The sequence below is a fragment of the Pongo abelii genome, chromosome 8, assembly GCF_028885655.2.
Source record: "Pongo abelii isolate AG06213 chromosome 8, NHGRI_mPonAbe1-v2.0_pri, whole genome shotgun sequence".
In the NCBI taxonomy this organism is placed as follows: domain Eukaryota; kingdom Metazoa; phylum Chordata; class Mammalia; order Primates; family Hominidae; genus Pongo; species Pongo abelii.
In genome coordinates, this window is record NC_071993.2 from 3,090,958 (window position 1) to 3,109,156 (window position 18,199).

Genomic DNA, 18,199 nt, shown 5'->3' on the forward strand with positions numbered 1-18,199 from the left:
CAAACTCATGAGAATAGATGTGTGAGGACGGTCAGTGACCACCCTGACCCCAGCCCTTATATACAGACAAACTTTTGAACATAATCCATAACCCTGGGGGTCTGGACACTCTAAATTTTATTGTTTTTAATTAACTACTTCTATTCCCCAAACAATACCTGTTCATCGGAGAGAAAAATGGCATTACCTATACTAAGCAAAAGAAAGGAAATAAAATGCTCAGAAACATTTACGTATGTATGCACACTCACACACACGTACATGCACACATGCGCACATGCAAACACAGGCTCACACTGTGTCCAGGCCTGCCTTTTCATTTATTTGTATGACCTGAACATATTTCCGTGTCAGTCGACACTTATCTTCGTAGTGGTAACAGCAATTAAATATTATTGCTGTGTATATTTTTAACCATCGTTTATTTAACTCGTCATGTTTGAACTGTTAGGTTGTATTTATCGTTTTCTGTATTACAGACGATTTGATGACAAATGACCAATCCTCTAGTGTTCAATATAAAAATATCAATTGTATAAGGAGATAAGGGGCATTTGGCTAAAATAAAATTCAGTGTGCCCCACCTTCTCCACAGGTAATTTGCTCTAAAAAGGCATGAATAACTAAATTAGCCCTTTTATTCTCCAGCACAGATCCTGAGCCCAGCGGTGGGTGCAGGTGCTTAGAGCCTGGCTCTGCTCTTCTGCCGCCAGAAGGCGAAGGCCACCCAACTGCCACCTTAAGACACCCAGGATTCTCCTCTCCTTTTTTATTAATAGAATAGTGCTCAGGCTCAGTGCTGAGAGCAGCGCTCTCTGACTTTGCACTTATCTGAGTAACCTAGGGGGCTTGTTTAAAAATACACACTCCCTGGCTGCGCTCCCAGAAATTGGACTTCAGTGGTGTGGCGGGAGTGTGCATGATTCTGAGGACCACGAGGGGTTAGGAATTGTCCCGTTAATTCTGGCCAAGGGAGAAATCAGACCATCCAGCATTGTCCGCAGCAGATTTTTTTTTCCTCTTTTGCAATGAATATTTGATGCTCAGAGGGATGAGCCCCAGGATGAGGCACACATCCAAGAAAAATCCATGCCTCTCCATCTTTTCCCCAGGATCGCCCTAAGGCGAGCCGCTCCTTTGTGATTCCTTCACTTTCCCTGATTCATAGAACAAGCCTCTTCTTAGTCTCTTTTGTTGTCTCTTATCTGTTCAACAAACACCCACTGCGTAGGAACATCCTCCGGTTAGCCGTCGAGTGGGGCCGCTTGGGAGCCCTTCTTCGTGGGGTGAGCACTGAAGGAACCGGGGCCCCATAAGCCCGTGCTTCTGTGGGGGCTGCCCCCTCTCCCATCGCAGGGTAACTGGCACCAGGCTGTTAAGCTGTGGATGGGCAACCGCACAGCGCATTGAATGTGCGTATTTCAGTACGTGGAGTTGGCCAGCGGAGCCGGCCGAGGTCGGGCCGAGCGTACAGCAGCGCGCGTGTCCGTGGGGAGGGAGAGTCGTTCCGCCTCCCAGCCAGGCGCTCGCCCCCCACCCCCCCGAGATGCTCCCGGCGTTCTATCCCGCCCCGCCCTGGCGCTCCCCGCAAACGATGTGACCCCGCCCCCCTGCGGTGTCCCCTCCTCCGGACGCTGCCCCTGCCCCACCTGTGGCGCTCCCGTCATCTCTAGAGCCCCCAACCAGAGTCCTCCAGCCCACCCGCGAGGCTCGCGCACCTGCGACGCGGCTCCACCAGCAGGGACCCCGCCCACCTGTGGCGCTATCCCTGCCTCTGCCGCCTCCCCCACCGCTGGCGCGGCCCCCACCTACGACGACCCCCGCGTAGGTGCTCCTGCCCACACCCGCCCCGGCCCCGGCCCCTGCCCCTAGCCGCGCCCGCGCCCCCGCCCCCGCAGCCCCTCCCGTACGCTCGGGCCCCGCCCGTCACCGCCCATTGGCGCTGGGGCCGGGCGGGGGCGCGGGCTGGGCGGCGGTTCCGAGTCGGGCGCGCGCGGTAGGGTCCCCATTGCCTACTGCGCACCCGGACGAGCGGCTCCCCTCTGCCTCCTCGCCATGGACGTGGACGACTCCCGGGCCCCCAAGGGCTCCTTGCGGAAGTTCCTGGAGCACCTCTCCGGGGCCGGCAAGGCCATCGGCGTGCTGACCAGCGGCGGGGATGCTCAAGGTGCGCGCCCCCCTCCCGGCGGCGAGGGAGGGACAGACGGAGCTGGGAAGAACCGGGCGAAGGCAATGGGGGGACCGGAGAGAAGGGGGGGAAGCGATGGGGGGGACCCGGGGAAAGGTGGGGAAGCGATGGGGAGAACCGGGGAGAAGAGCGGGGAAGCGATGGGGAGAACCGGGAAGAAGCCCGCGCCCGGAAGCGGCAGGGGTACCTGCGGGGCGGCATGAGCCGGCGAGGTAGCCCCGGGGTCCTTGCCGGGTCGGGTGGGGGAGGAAGGGACATGGCGGTAGGAACCTCCATCCGGAAGATCAGTGAGCTTTCCACCTCCGGTTTATGTTTTAAATTGATCCTGGCAGAGGGAATCGCCTGGAGCGCCCTCGGGGGTCGTTCTGCCTCTGAGCTGTAGGACGGGGCGGGGAATCCCCTCCGAAGAGTAGGTACAGCGCGATCACTTCCTAAGTGCTCCCCTGACCCCCAACTCCGCCCCACGCCACCCCCTAGAATGTCGAGGAAGAAACGGCTGGGTCCCCGCGCGCCTCCTGTCGCCTCGTTCCCCGCGCGGCGTGGGCGGGGTCCCGGCTGCTGCAATGCGGGACACGGCGGGGGTGCGCGGGGTTCCCGCCTGGCGTCTCCGGGGCGGTCCGGCAGCCCCTCGCGTTTCCGCAGGGAGATTTTAAAAAAGGGTTTCCTGCGCTCGCATGTGCTGTCGCCTTCCGGCTCGTGACAAAACCGAAAACCAAAATGGGTCCCAGGCCCTCCCCGCCAGCCTCCGCAGACGGGAAGGATCAGGAAGCGGGGACTCCGGGATGTCAGCGGCGCCGCGGCGCCGGCTCCGGGCTTCCCTGCCCTGCAATGTGGAAGCTGCTCTCTAGGAGGGGGCCGAGGCTCGGCCCACGGACGCGGACGCGCTGGGAGGATATTTAACATTGAAGAGCGGAAGGTGGCGGAGACTCGGCGCGCCCCAGGCCCCGGGTGCACGTGGGGTCGCCGGTGCCCGGACCGTGGAGCGTCCCGATCCATACAATCCCTGGCGGGTAGATCGGCGCTTCCCAGGCGAACGCAAACTGGGAGCCTTAGAGATCGCTCAGGCTGGAGACGCGGCGCGCCCCGAACTGGGTTTTGATTTTTATTTTCCCGGTTCCTCCCGCCGTAGATGCGTGGAAAGGCCCGGATGGCGGATTTCCTCCCGTTTTGGGGACCGCGCACTGCACAGGGATGGAGCGGGGATGCGCCCCTCGCCCACGGCGCCGGTGACCTTCCCTTCGCCCTTGAGCGCGTGGAGCGGGCGCGGGTGCCGCAGGTTGAGGAGCTGTGGGCGCCGCCCCGCCCGCCGCGAGCGCCTACGTGATGCCCGGCCCGTCGTCTCCACGTGCCCCGGCCCCGACACCCGTGCGCCGCGCGTTCCCCGGCCCGCAGCGCAGCCTCCCCAGGCCCAGCGCCCCCCGCGGGAGACCCGGGTGGCAGCGCCAGGCCCCGCCCCGCAGCCCGCCCCCCAGCGCCCCTGGGAAGTGTTCTGGCGTTAGCATTCCAGTAAAAGGACCCCAACATCAGCGTTCCTCCTGCAGGGTTGGGTTCTCAGAGAAAGAAAACGTGATGCAGAAGAGGCTGGGATTGGAGAAACAGGAGAGTGAAGTGGAAATAGCCTGGCCTGCGTGACTTAAACCGGCCCGGAGATGTGCGGGTACGAATAGAGCCGCCTTGGGGTCGGGATAGGACCCAGAGTGGCTTCTCAGTCAAAGGCCTTCAGCAGCAGAGGGAGCACCTTGCGTGACCTTACCTGGGCCGCCAAAGACAAGAAACCTTTGGCACAGGAAGAGGAACTGATCTCTGGAAGCCACCAGGGCGGGTGGAAAGTCAGGGTTTCAAGGTTATTTTGGAATTTAGGTGCTGTGGGCCCTACACGGTGGATCATGCTTGTCATCCCGGTGCTTTGGGAGGCCGAGACAGGAGGATTGCTTGAGCCGAGGAGTTCCAGAGCAGCCTGGGCAACATAGTGAGACTCTGTGTCTACAAAAAAATAAAAAAGAAAGAAAAAAAACTAAGATGCTGTATGTATTGGAAAATATTTATGGGTCATTCTTTTGAGCTCCGTGTCCAAAAGCTTGCTAAAATGCGTGGGAGTTTGTGTACAGGCATGTGAGATTAGGATACATTGGCACAATCGCGGTGTTCTCTGTTACCCTGATTTTGCCACCTGGGAAGAGTTAGACATATTGAAGGTTAGTAAGTCCACGCCTTTTCTCCTCTGGGGAAAAAGGTATTTTGGAAACCAGTATTACGTGGGAACGCGGCTTGGTTGGTGCAACCTCGGGTTAATGGGAGACAGCTGCCCTCAGCTCTGCAAGTGGCATCAAATATGGTGGCCTCGAGCCCACGTGGGTCACACCTGGGCTGTCCCAGGGGAAGCCCGCCATGGCGGGTCGCCTGGGCATTCTTTCCCTGGCAGAGCTGAAGTCACAATTTTTTTGTAGACTCTGTAAAGAGCTTTACCCTTCCGCGATATGATCTTGAACCTGTTGGAGCGTTTGGACGCATTTCTTTGAAGGAAGTTCACCTCCAGATGTGCTCAGAGGGCCTGGTCTTAGCTGCCACAGATTTGCAAACCCTTACAGTAAGTAGGTTATTCCTTGAGAATTTATGTGTGTGCCCCCATTCTTTTACCATTTTATTCTGATTCTATATTAGTACTTGATTTTCTCTGACATAGAAGACTATTGCTTGTAGCTAGAGATGAGAGAACACATTCACATTCACGTATTAATTTCAGGGGAATTTTCTGTCAGATGTGAAATTATGGTAAAATTCCATATATTAAGATGACCATAGCTACCATTTGTTGAAAACATTTTGTATTCTAGGAGCTTTACACTTCTTATCTCCAAGCCTAAATACATGATCCCAAGAGAGGCATGTCCTCATTTTGGAAGTGGGGAGACAGACTCACAAAGAAAAGTAAGTTAGGTAAGGGCATGAGGTGCATACGTGATTGTGATAGGAGCAAAACAGATCTTAATTCCAAATATTGTACTGTCCCGTAGACCACGAAGAGTACTTATGTCTGGCTGTGTCACCCAGGCTGGAGTGTAGTGGTGCCATCATAGCTCACTGCAGCCTCAAACTCCTGGGCTCAAGTGATCCTCCTGCCTCAGCCTTCTCAGTAGCTGGGAAGACAGGAATGCACCATCATGACCAGCTAATTTTTATTATTATTATTATTATTATTGTTTTCATAGAGACAGGATCTCACTATGCTGCCGAGACTGGCCTTGAACTCCTGGCCTCCTCTAGTGATCCTCCTGCCTTGGCCTCCCAAAAAGCTGGGACTATAGACAAGAGCCATCATGTCAGGCCTCCGCCATCTCCACCATGTTTTTCAGGGGCCTTTCTTGGTGAAGCTGCTTAATCTAGTTAATGCTCAAAAGTGAGCAAAACCTGACTTGCCCAAAATTACACAGATACTCTTTGGGTGGTTTTGTTAGAGGAACAGAGAATGCCTTTTTATAGTGATAGGAGTCCAGGTGGCAAAAATGATATTATGTGATGGGCTGCTTTTTCTTCCCTCAGTAGAGTGTATATTATTTAATTATAAGATACAATTGAAAATCTCTTTTCTATATTCCTGACTCCCTGGGCCTTGAATGAAGAAAGTATTTCTCAGGCTGTTTGTTTGTTTGTTTTTTCTACTTCTTTGGATTTTGGATATCTTCTGTCTCAGGCTGTTTTTTTGTTTTTTTGTTTTGTTTTGTTTTGTTTTTTTCTTTTCTTCTGCCTCTTTGTGTATCTTCTGTTGTCCCAAGACATGTCTGGAAACTTAAATTGATTTTCACTCAACCTAAAATAAGCTCCATAGCTCTGAATGGCGGACTTACCATGACTAAGTCCCCACTGCCACAGAACACTGTGCCACACACCAAGAGTGACTCATTGTCTTAGTCACAGGTTGTGGCTTCTGCAGGGCCTGGTGCCTGGTGGAGCTGAGTGTACTGGGAAGTCCAGGTGCATCCTTAGGGTAGGCTGGATGCGAAAGCTGTGTCCTTTTTGCCTGTGGTGAGGTGCACATCAATACAGTATTTATAGAAAGTCCACATAAATTGACTAAGTACAAACCTTTCCAATCCTAGTGAGAATAACTAGCGTTAGTGACTCTTTGTTATGTGGCAGGCCCTCAGTGATTCTGGGCAATGACTTATCCCCACTTTACACATGAGCAAGGGGCGCCTGAGGTGCACTGGCTTCCTTGAGTTCACAGAGCTCCATGGTGGGGCCGGGCCCTGTGGCTGCAGCACAGATGTTCAGGGCTGCGCGTACCTGCGTCTTCACTGGTGTCTTTCCTGCGCCCAGCACCATGCCTGGCGCTTGGCAGGAACGCAAGTGTTTGCTGCCTGCCTCCCGCCTGGAATCTCCACTGAGGAGCAGGAAACCAGGGGTTCTAGCTGTCTTCTTCATTCATGAAGTCCTTTAGAGGAATTCAACCCTCTCTAATTAAAAATATCCAATATCCTCAGGTCAGTATGTGTAAACTGTTAAGACTTCAAGATTAGAACCTTAAAACCAAAGTCAGAAGTGTGAGGTTTCAGTTGACTGGACGTGCATTAGGTCAATGACACACATATTTATTGGACACCAGGCTTGAGCCCCACATGGGCACCTTTGGTGTCTGAAGCAATGCTGGCTTCAGAGCCCAGTAGGGTGGAAGGGGAAACTGAGAACAGTGCCATTTTGCCTCCTGCAGCTCTGGGCCCCTTACCTTCCTGTGCACACACATTCTTTGATGGGATCTTTTAAGTGTAAAGTGCAGTAATTAATTTTGCAAAAATTACTGGGTCTGGGAGGCAGTGTGTTGGAATGATGGTGTCACCCTGTGGCGCAGTGGGAGATTTGTGTAACGGCATCATTTTCTGTGAATGCAGACCATTTTGTGTGCCATACTCGAATGACCCTTCGAAGCTAGACATTTTGTCATCTTTCAAAAGAAGCATGTTTTCCCCCTTGGTTACAGAAAGCTAAAAGCTTTTGATACAGGACTCCAGCCTTTTATCAGGGAGAATTAGGGCTCTTTAAATAAGCTCTACCAATCGGATGGGCCATCAGAAGCAATTAAAATTAGAAAGGTGAAGATACGGTAATGTGGTCAGGGCAAACATCAGGATACCAGATTGCACGTTCACAATGGCGTTTCAGCAAAGAATGTGCGGGTGAATATAGAACAGAGGGCCGTATGTCAGTAGGTTGGGTTCCGTTTTGTGTTTCTTTTCCACAAGCCCTTTCTGGTGTTGTGTTTTTGTTTATTAGAGAGTAGCTGCCCAAAGGCTGCAGTTTCCCTCCCCACTCCTCGGTTCTCTCCGTCTTCACCCCCAACTCCCAGTCCTGTGTTTGGAATTACAGTCATTGTGCTTGTCAGGAAGAGGCAGCCAGACACATGGCAGACCAGAGCACTGAGAGGCAGGGACTTATTTATAGGTCCTGGCCCTGGCCCTGCTGTCTCGAGTGCTGAGATAGGGTCTCGATGTTTTCTTCTGCAGAATGGAGGCATCACTAAGTCTCTGTCTCCTCTCCCTGTCTCTGTCTTCCCTCCCCTCTTCCCTAACACACATCCACAGTGAAAGTGTTCAGGACGCAAAAGAGAATAGGCTGGACTGTGCTGGGACCCCCAACCCCAGGGCCCATGCCTCTGTGTGCCCAGCCTCTGTGTGCCCAGAGACGCCTGGGGCAGCCTGCTGAGGTGTAGATCCTGACTGTGGGTCTGAGTGAGGCTCCGACTTTCATGGGGAGGGCGCCGGTGCTGCTGGTCCCCCTGGGGCCAGTGGGGTGGTTTGCAAATTGGGCAGATCAGCTTCTCCACTTCTCCAGGTTTCTCCAACGTGAGATGCTCCCAGGAGTCCCATGGGATTGTTTTCTGACTTTGGCCAGGATTTTGACAGAGAAGATTCATTAATATAGGACCACTTGTCTAAACGTACATATGTAAATGATCTGATCCAAAGTTTGCTGAATGGAAAATGATTAAAAGGGTGGCATGCAGTAGCCTCGGGGAGTCAGTCCTTCATATCTTTTCAGCTGTGTCTTACTATGATTAAGATTTTTTTCTGTGTGTGTGGTTTTTTTTTTTTTTTTTTTTTTTTTGAAATGGGGTCTCGCCCTGTTGCCCAGCCTGGAGTGCAGTGGCTTGATCTCGGCTCACTGCAACTTCCGCCTTGTGGGTTCAAGCGATTTTCCTGTCCCAGCCTCCCAAGTAGCTGGGATTACAGGCATGCGCCACCATGCCCACCTGATTTTTTTTGTATCGTTAGTAGAGATGGTGTTTCACCGTGTTGGTCAGGCTGGTCTCGAACTCCTGACCTCAAGTGATCCACCTGCCTTGGCCTCCCAAAGTGCTGGGATTACAGGCTTGAGCCACTGCACCCAGCCTTATTTCTGTGTTTCTGTAATCATTGTGCATGTTAATGGACCACCTTGGGTGAGTCAGGGCAGGATTTTGGCAAAAGAACCAGGCCCTTTCCGCCTGGAGCTCTCACTCCTGTGGTGAGGCGCAGGTACCATGTGCCTGTAGCCTGACCTGAGAATAAAAGCTCCTGTCAATGATGAGTTCATGTCCTTTGTAGGGACATGGATGAAATTGGAAATCATCATTCTCAGTAAACTATCGCAAGAACAAAAAACCAAACACTGCATATTCTCACTCATAGGTGGGAATTGAACAGTGAGAACACATGGACACAGGAAGGGGAACATCACACTCTGGGGACTGTTCTGGGGTGGGGGGAGCGGGGAGGGATAGCACTGGAAGATATACCTAATGCTAAATGATGAGTTAGTGGGTGCAGCACACCAGCATGGCACATGTATACGTATGTAACTAACCTGCACATTGTGCACATGTACCCTAAAACTTAAAGTATAATAATAAAAAAAAAGAAGAAAAGAAAAGCTCCTGTCTTATGAAAGGGCCCAGGGGAACCTCTGGTTGGGGCCCTTTGACCTGACCTGATAGTGAGGGAGGAGTCCGTAGAGGAGAGTGGCCCAGTGGAGGACTTTGGCTTTGCCTTGGGTGAACTGGGAAGCAGGTGGAGGGAAGCAGACTGACTGTCTCCGATAAGGGTGGCTTTGTGGAGAGGAGAGGGGAGGCCGTGAGTTTAGGGACTCACAAGGAGCAGGCCACAGATGGAAGGTTATGGGGTGGGGCACGTGGCAGGGCAGCCCTGTGCCCACAGACACATCCCACCAAGGGGACCCAGAGACTTGAGTGTGTCAGGGCGTGGGGTAAATGGACACTCAGCTATTACAGCTGGAAGGCAGAGCATGTGAGCTGCAACAGACACAGGCAGGTGGGGGTTAAAGGAGAATATTCATAGCAGTGCTTAGAATAGCAAAAAGTGGGAAAACTAGCAAAAAACTATCAATAGGAGATTAATTAATTCCATTATGGCACCTGGAATGTGCCGAGACCAGCTCGGTCTGGGAGACGCTAACCCAGCGGCACTAGAGGAATTAAAGACACACACACAGAAGTATAGAGGTGTGAAGTGGGAAATCAGGGGTCTCACAGCCTTCAGAGCTGAGAGCCCAGAACAGAGATTTACTGACATATTTATTAACAGCAAGTCAGTCATCAGCACTGTTTCTATAGATATCAAATTAACTAAAAGTATCCCTTATGGGAAATGAAGGGATGGGCTGAATTAAAGGAATAGGTTGGGCTAGTTAACTGCAGCAGGAGCATGTCCTTAAGGCACAGATTGCTCATGCTATTGTTTGTGGTTTAAGAATGCCTTTAAGCAGTTTTCCGCCCTGGGTGGGCCAGGTGCTCCTTGCCCTCATTCCCGTCAACACACAACCTTCCAGCTTGAGCATTAGGGCCATTATGCACATGTTACAGTGCTGCAGAGATTTTGTTTATGGCCAGTTTTGGGGCCAGTTTATGGCCAGATTTTGGGGGGCCTGCTCCCAACAGAATGGAAGGAATTTTTGTCAGTGTTTAATGAGGAGCTTTGTGCTGGTCGAAAGTCAAGAGGTACACAGTATACTCAAGGGCAGTATTGAAGAGTAGATTCCAGAGCAGCTTTCCCCCTGGAGCTAGTGGGGCAGTTTGCAAATCCAGGCAGATCAGCTTCTTGGAGGTTTCTCCAACGGGAGAATCTCCCAGGAGTGAGGCTTGCATGTGGGTGGCCTGTGTTATATATGCAATTTTAAATGATCTAGTTGCCACATTAAAGGCGGGGTGGGGGGCCGGGAGTGGGGGACACTGGGTGCCATGACTCACGTCTGTAATCCCAGCACTTTGGGAGCCCAAGGCAGGTGGATCACTTGAGCCCAGGAGTTTGAGGCCAGCCTGGGCAACATGGCGAGACCTAGTCTCTACAAAAAATACAAAACAATTAGTCGGGCCTGGTGGTGCACACCTACAGTCCCAGCCCCGTGGGAGATTGAGGTGGGATGATTGCCTGAGCCCAGGAGTTGGAGGCTGCAGTGAGCTGTGACTGCACCAGTTCACTCCAGCCTGGGCAACAGAGTGAGACCCTATCTCAAAAAAAAAAAAGTAAAAAATTGGTAAGAGCAAAAACTATATTTTATATTCAACCCACTATTTTGATAATCAATTATTGTATTGATTATTAATATTTTACACCATTTTCCATACTAAGTATTTGAAACCCAGTGTATAAAGAAGCTTAAAGCACATCTCCATGTGAACGGGACGCACGTGGCCAGCAGCTTCTCTGAGGGACAGTGTGGTCACAGCGATGGGTGGCGTGTGCTGCCTGTATTTAGAAGGTCCCCATGTGGGTGTTTCTGTGAAGGCTCTGAGGAATGTGCACGGGAGGGCCACACTGTCCCAGCCATGCAGAGGACCCTGGAGTGTAGCACGCTGCCGCCGCGCCCCCACACCAGCCCCTCTGCTGCCTGAGCTCTTTCCCAGATGTCCACTTGGCTAACCTCCCTCACCTTCTTCCCTTTCCTTCTTTCTCCAGACGTCACTCTCAGGCAGGTCTGCAGGCTCTCCGATTGTCAATGGCAGCCCCTCCCTGTCCTCCACACCCTTAACACCCCCAACCCCACTTGTTATTTTTCTCCTTAGCACTTATGGCCATCCATCCATGGGCATCGTGCATTTGTTCACTGTATTTCTTGCTTTCGGTTCTCTCCTGATCGGAACAAGCTCCGCCAGGGCCAGAGGCTTCCCGTCTTGTCACCAATGCATCCACCCGAAGCCCGGCAGAGGTGGCGCTTGGGGCACCCGAGCTGGACAGTGGGCTGGTGGTTGAGTGAAGAGCCCTACAGATTTATCTCAAGCCCTCCCCTGACCCTACTAGAAGACACGGTGGTCTGCACAGTCCAGGAGGTCAGAGAGGCCCCCCGGCTCGACGACTTTGAACCGGCAGGGTTGGGGAGGGAACAGCACCTTGACAGAATCCCCCTTTGTCATCCCACCTCCCCATGCCTACAGAATCCCTACATTATCAAAGGAAAGACCCCTAGAAGGAGCTTTGGCAGCAGGAGTGAGATCAGCGTGGTGTAAGCTCATTTTCTAACAAACCAGCAGGAGGAGTCGGCAAACTGACTTTATTTCTCAAAAAGAATGTATGCATTGAAATTAACAAGTGAGTGATCAGGAGTGTGGGAAAATTCAGGAAAAGCGGTTCAGTGCTGTGAGAGGGGGCGAGGCAGGGAGCTTTATTACTCCAGACAACGGAGGAGGTAAAAGGATAGACCCAGATTATTTCATTAGCGTTCATCTATTCTTTACTTTTTTTTGAGACGGAATCTCACTCTGTCACCAGGCTGGAGTGCAGTGGTGCAATCTCAGCTCACTGCAAGCTCCGCCTCCCAGGTTCAAGCGATTCTCCTGCCTCAGCCTCCCAAGTAGCTGGGACTACAGGCACCTGCCACCATGCCCGGCTAATTTTTTTTTGTATTTTTAGTAGAGAAGGGGTTTCACCCTGTTAGCCAGGATGGTCTTGATCTCCTGACCTCGTGATCCGCCCGCCTTGGCCTCCCAAAGTGCTGGGATTACAGGTGTGAGCCATCGCGCCCGGCCTATTCCTTACTTTTTTTTAAAAAATGCAATTTAGATTTTATCAGAGCAGAATCCCAGGAAGCTGAGATTTGTAAACTGGGAAATCCAGCTCCTCCAAGTAGCCAGGAAATAAGGATGACCTAAGTCATGCTTGCTAGGCCCTGGTGTGGGCTGAGGATGACTCTGACTCAAGGAAGAAGCCGTCTTGTGACCCTCTTACCTGCACTGGTTTAGTAAGAAGCTATTAAAAAGTATGCCATATGAAGAAAGTGATTTAATAATTGGTCAGAGTAATGACCAGATATTTCCTATGAAACCACTCCCTCATTATCTCCAACTTTATTTTTGGTTCTCATGACAAGATTATCACTTCCCTGAAAACTGGGGTTTTTGCAAATTATGAAGAGGTGATTTTCCAAATGTTAAGGTTCTTCTTTGGTAGGAAGACATTGTTTTCTCCTGGAAATCCTTGGGTTGGGCTCCCAAAACCAAAACAAAATGAGATGGATTAGCCCCAGGATGCCTGAGCTATTCGGACAATCTGTGGCTTGAGTGTGGAGTGAAAGACTCTGAAACTGCCCTTTGTCCCTTAATGGCTGTGTGCCAGGGCCCACGGACAGCCCTAAGGAAATGGTGAAACAGGTAACCGTTTACCCGTGAGGCCGAAAGCCCACATTGTGAGGCTGTGAAAGCCCTCATTGCAGGTGTGCACGTCTGCCCGCATTGCAGTTGTGTACGTCTTCGTCCCTGTCCTGTGGGTGACAGCCCACCAGTAAATGCTGGTGTATTTCCCCCTTGCTTTTCATCCACCAGTGTTCTTCTCCCTCCAGACCCCTCACTGAATGTTCCTCAGGTTTCACCTTGCAAAGCCCAGCAGGAGGCAGCTGATTTGCAGTCCTCACCGTTCTTGCAGTCCTCACTGTTCAGAAGTTCAGAGGGAGGGCTTAGAACCAAACAGGCTCCACTCCCAGGCAATTAAATGAGCATCTGGCCTCAGCAGGCATTATTTTCCTTCAAGTTCCCATTGGTGACTCTAAGGCACAGGCATTGTAATAGAGGAAATTAGGAAGGCTTGAAAGTTAAAATGAAATAAGACTAGGGTTTACACTGCAGCTTGGCCGCTTACTGATGTTGTTACCTTCCAGTAATCAGTTTATCCCCCTCAGAGCCTCAGCTTCTCATCCCTCCAGGGAGGTGTCAGGAGCTCTGCGGGCTTCCTGTGAGAATCAGCCAGGCCAGGGCTCTGGCTGTGGGTGTGCAGTCAGCAAGGGATGTCCTACTGGGCCCCACCGAGTGCTGCCAGCCCCTGAGCTCAAGGAGGACACATGAATAAAAGCCCTTTGCAATGTAGGTTTCCATCCCACCAATGCATAAGTGAATAGAAGTCCTTTCAGGACCTAGAATTGTGTATCTTTAAAAGTGTGGTGCCCCCATCACCTGGAAATTGCTAGAAATGCAAGTTCCCAGGCTCCCTCTTCACCTGTGAAACGCTGGGGGCGGCCCAGCTACCTGGGGGTGCCGCGGCCGCTGATGGTGAGCTCCTGCTGTGGGGTGGTGTCACTGTTCTTTCCAGGGGGGTGCAGGTGAACCCAGGGGTGGGGGTGGGGAGAATCCAGCAGGGACTTCAGCGACTGAGTTTAGTGCTGGGGTGCGTTTTTACTCTGCACAGGAGTCTCCTGAGGTCACCTTGTGTATCATGTCCAGCTTTTTTTTTTTCTGAGACAGAGTCTTGCTCTGTCACCTAGGCTGGAGTGCAGTGGCGTGATCTCGGCTCACTGCAAGCTCCACTTCCCAGGTTCACGCCATTCTCCTGCCTCAGCCTCCGGAGTAGCTGGGACTATAGGCGCCCGCCACCACACCTGGCTAATTTTTTGTATTTTTAGTAGAGACGGGGTTTCATCATGTTAGTCAGGATGGTCTCGATCTCCTGACCTCGTGATCTGCCCACCTTGGCCTCCCAAAGTGCTGGGATTAGAGGCGTGAGCCACCGCGCCCAGCCTCATGTCCAGCTTTTAAGAATTTTATTCCTTCTGCTATATCTTTCCACTTAACATTTTCTAAAATCCCCGACTTCTTCATCATTCCTTTATGAAAGACCGGTGGGAACGAGGTCTTCAGAGAGCAGGGGGGGAAGAGGAGCAGGGGTGAGGGGCCGCCATTGGGTCTTAGTTGTGCTCCTGCATCACCTGCTTCCCAGTGTTGGCACGGGCTGTGTTTGATGGTTAATTCATCCATTAGAGTGACCATAGCATAAGGTCCTGGAACCAGAGGCATGCGTCGATGCTTGGAGTTGAAGAGTCCAGGCACTGCTGAGCCCGGCCATGGGACACATGGGCGAGGACCTCCCACAGGTGTGAGGCCAAGGGGGCGGGAGGCTCTGTCCTGCCAGGAATAAATGGAATCAGGTGGGAGGCAAGCCAGGCCCTTTTCCTGGGAGGTGCCAGAGCCGAGGAGGAGAGGAGGAGGAAGAGCGTCCCAGCAAGAGCGCTGGTGAGACTGCCACCAAGGTTCAGGAACAGGAGCCTCCGAATGCTGCCAGACAGGTGGGAGGTCCCTGGGGCATGGCCGGGAGCTCAGGGGAACTTGGGTTTTCTTTCCGTAGCCCTGGTAACCTGGAGGAACGCGGTCATATTCGTGCTTTAGAAGAGAACATTGAAACTGGTATGGAAAACATCTCAGACATAGTGTCAAAGTGTAGAAAGAAATAACAAGTGTGAAACTCGCACAGCCCGGCAGCAAGGCACCGGCCCCATACCCAGCTCTCCAAGGGGGTGGGGCTCATGTGGCCGTTACTTCATTTGTGTTTTTTCTAAACAAGAAGAATATATTCATAAATTATTTGCGTAAAAGCAAACGAAAGAGAAAAAGCTGTTGTAATCCTTCTGGCCACAGTGTGGCTCATGTCAGAGGGAGTCAGGGATTCGGGGGCAGTGTTGGGAGCAGGGGTCAGTTGTATGGGCAGGAGCCAGCAAGGGTGTCAGCAGCATTCAGCGCCAGCGACAGAGAAGAAAGTTGTGCTGTTCGGCAAGAGAGAGGTTACAGTGGGAGGAGGAAATAATCAGGGTGAGATGACCTGCATTTTGAAATGCTGAGTTTGTTCTTGAGAGATGGCCACTAGTTAATCAGCAGGTCATTCGAATTCTTTGCTATAAGCTAGGTTTGAATATAAAGTAAATAAGAATACGTAATATATATATGCATACATATACATACATGTTAGATATATAGTAAACATGCATTTACCTCTAAAATATGTATCCCCAAGGTTTTTCAGCCGAATAGATATTCTCATTCAGAATTGTCAACTTTCAGAGGCAATGGTGACTCCAGCATCGCCAACCTGGCCCAGTGTAATTGAAGATTCTTCTAACCATCTTCTGAGCCAGTCACCGTCCAAGTGCACATAGCCTGCCTCTGTCACAGATGCCCCTGCAGGACCACAGTCCTTTCATTTGTGGTTTATTGACTGGAAACATCACTGGCTTCATGGCCCACGAACTGCAGCATCTTTAGTTCTGACAGCTGTTTCTGAAATTTAACTTTGCGGAGAAGGAAGCTTGGTGCTCTCAGGTGTGTTTGGGAGTAAAGGCACTGAAGGCTCAGGTGCTCCTCATCCTTAAGCAGCAGCGCTGCATGGCTGTGGGTGCGGCCCTAGTGCCTTTTCACTCCTCTCCCAATGGGCCTGAGCTCATTAGCCACGACAGCAAGACAGACCCTCCAGGCCCAGAGGTGGTTCCGAGACACTAGTGGCTTCAGCTCCCCCAAATCCAGCAGCAGTGGAGAGCTCGATGAAGGCTAACAGACTTATGATACATTGTAAGCAGACTTATATGATGATACATTGTAAGCAGACTTATATGATGATACATTGTAAGCAGACTTATATGATACATTGTAAACAGACTTATATTGTAAACAGACCTACATGATGATACATTGTAAACAGACTTATATGATGATACATTGTATCACACTGTTCTTCTCAAGGGGGGCCCCCCTTTATCTTCATGAGGTATGGTTATTTGTAACATGCTGGTTTATTTTAACTTTACTGATAATAAAATTGCATGACTTGTTTTCTGTTGAAGTCCATTGCCTTTTTTTTTTTTTTTTTACAGTGGTAGTGATGCAATAATCCATTTTTCATCTCCTCAAATCACACACACACATAGAATTTGGCTAGCTGCAGACAAACGCCTATTCTGTACTTCGTTTTGCAGTTGGATGGAGTGGCCTACAAATTCGTACCAAGTCCAGGCAGTGATGTTTTGAACTGAAAGTACCCTGGGCTCTTTGATTCGCCTGGGCATGGGGGCACCTTGTGTTACATTGGCTGTTTCTTTTAGTCCTTACCCTAATCCCAGAGGAGTGTGTGTACCCATTTCTCATATTAGGAGATGAGGCATTGAGAGGTTACGAAACGGACCCATGGTCGTGGGTAATTAGCGGCAGAGCCAGAATTGCCCCGGGCTCTTAAGTGACTCTTGCTCCTGTTTCCACTGCAGGTATGAACGCTGCCGTCCGTGCCGTGGTGCGCATGGGTATCTACGTGGGGGCCAAGGTGTACTTCATCTATGAGGTCAGTGTCTGCCCCTTGCCCCCTGCCGCTCTTCCTTCCACCTGCCCAGAGCCCTGCAGTCACCGGTGCTCACTCACCCCTGCCTCCTCCTGTCGAGCACAGCCCAAGAGGTGGGCAGGGGAGCCAGGTCCTGCCAGCCAGTGCCCTTCCTCAGCCCACAGAAGCCCCTGGTGGGGGCTGTTTACATAGGCTGTGCCCCCTAGTCTGCAGGGACAAATGCCTGGTCTGCAAGTTTTTTGTTAGACAAGGGGAGAAAGGAGATGAGAGGGAGCCCAAAAAGCCATTTTCTTTTTTCTTTTTTAGACAGAATCTTGCTCTGTTGTCCAGGCTGGAGTGCAGAGGCATGATTTTGGCTCACTGCAACCTCCCAGGTTCAAGCAATTTTCTGCCTCAGCCTCATGAGTAGATGGAATTACAGGTGCCCGCCACCACACCCAGCTAATTTTTTGTATTTTTAGTAGAGAAGGGGTCTCACTATGTTGGCCAGGCTGGTCTCAGAGTCCTGTCCTCAAACTATCCACCCGCCTTGGCCTACCAAAGGTTTGGTATTACAGACATGAGCCACTGTGCCCGGCCACAAAAGGCCATTTTGATATCAACTTCCTAGTGTTGATTTATAGGATTAGAAATCAACCAATGATCTCCAATTGGTTGTATTGGTTGATTGGTTATATTTGTCTGAGGCTCTTACTGCTGTAGAAGTGATTTATTAATTTCCAGTGTAGGCTGAATTTGAATACACATTTAGGGAAATGAGGAAAAACAGCCACTTTGAGCTTTTCATCATTCATGTAAAGTGGAAACGATGCCTAGTGTCTGCTGATGTGTTAAATAGCAGGAGTGACTCCCTGTCTGCCGCTTTTGAAGTCCTGGCAACTTAAGACTAAAAAGTATTTGAAAGGAAGGCACCAATATAGTTTGGATCACAGTATTGATTTCAGAAATTATTAGGAAAAATATTTAATGTTTAAATTTATAAAACATAGCTTTAAAAATGAGAAGGTATTTTTGTAAATCACGTAATGCCTCCAAAATGGCTATTAGTGTTTTAGTCTGATTTCTCTCAGTATGATGTATGCAAAACACCAGAAGGAAACACACACATTAGGAAAAGTATAGCAAACATGTTCTGTATACTGTGTTTTTTGTTTATGATTATGTCATGACTTTTCACTACGTAGGTTCCACGACTGTTGCTTTAATTTATTTTATTTTATTTTTTGAGAGAAATCTCACTTTTATCGCCCAGGCTTGAGTGCAATGGCTTGATCTTGGCTCACTGCAACCTCCACCTCCCTGGTTCAAACAATTCTCCTGCCTCTGCCTCCCAAGTAGCTGGGATTAAGGTGCCTGCCACCATGCCCAGCTAATTTTTGTGTTTTTTAGTAGAGATGGGGTTTCACCACGTTGGCCAGGCTGGTCTCGAACTCCTGACCTCAGG

General features: G+C 50.9%; 1 protein-coding gene and 1 long non-coding RNA gene across 6 annotated transcripts in view; both read left to right on the forward strand.

Moving 5' to 3' along the window:
• The first annotated feature begins 1,933 nt into the window (after positions 1-1,933).
• The window catches only part of PFKP (phosphofructokinase, platelet), a 67,711-nt gene continuing 51,445 nt past the window's right edge, over positions 1,934-18,199 (forward strand). For 3 of the 5 annotated variants that reach the window (XR_008510203.2, XM_054521664.2, XM_054521666.2), the window contains exons 1-2: positions 1,941-2,167; positions 16,685-16,758. Coding sequence is in view for 4 of the 5 variants with exons in the window: in XM_054521664.2 (XP_054377639.1) it covers positions 2,056-2,167; positions 16,685-16,758 (186 nt within the window). In the remaining variant the exon portion in view is untranslated. 5 annotated transcript variants of the gene reach the window in all.
• On the forward strand, positions 2,241-4,206 carry LOC103891563 (uncharacterized). The gene is made up of 2 exons (XR_008510243.1): positions 2,241-3,104; positions 3,730-4,206. It is a non-coding gene; the product is annotated as an uncharacterized LOC103891563 (long non-coding RNA).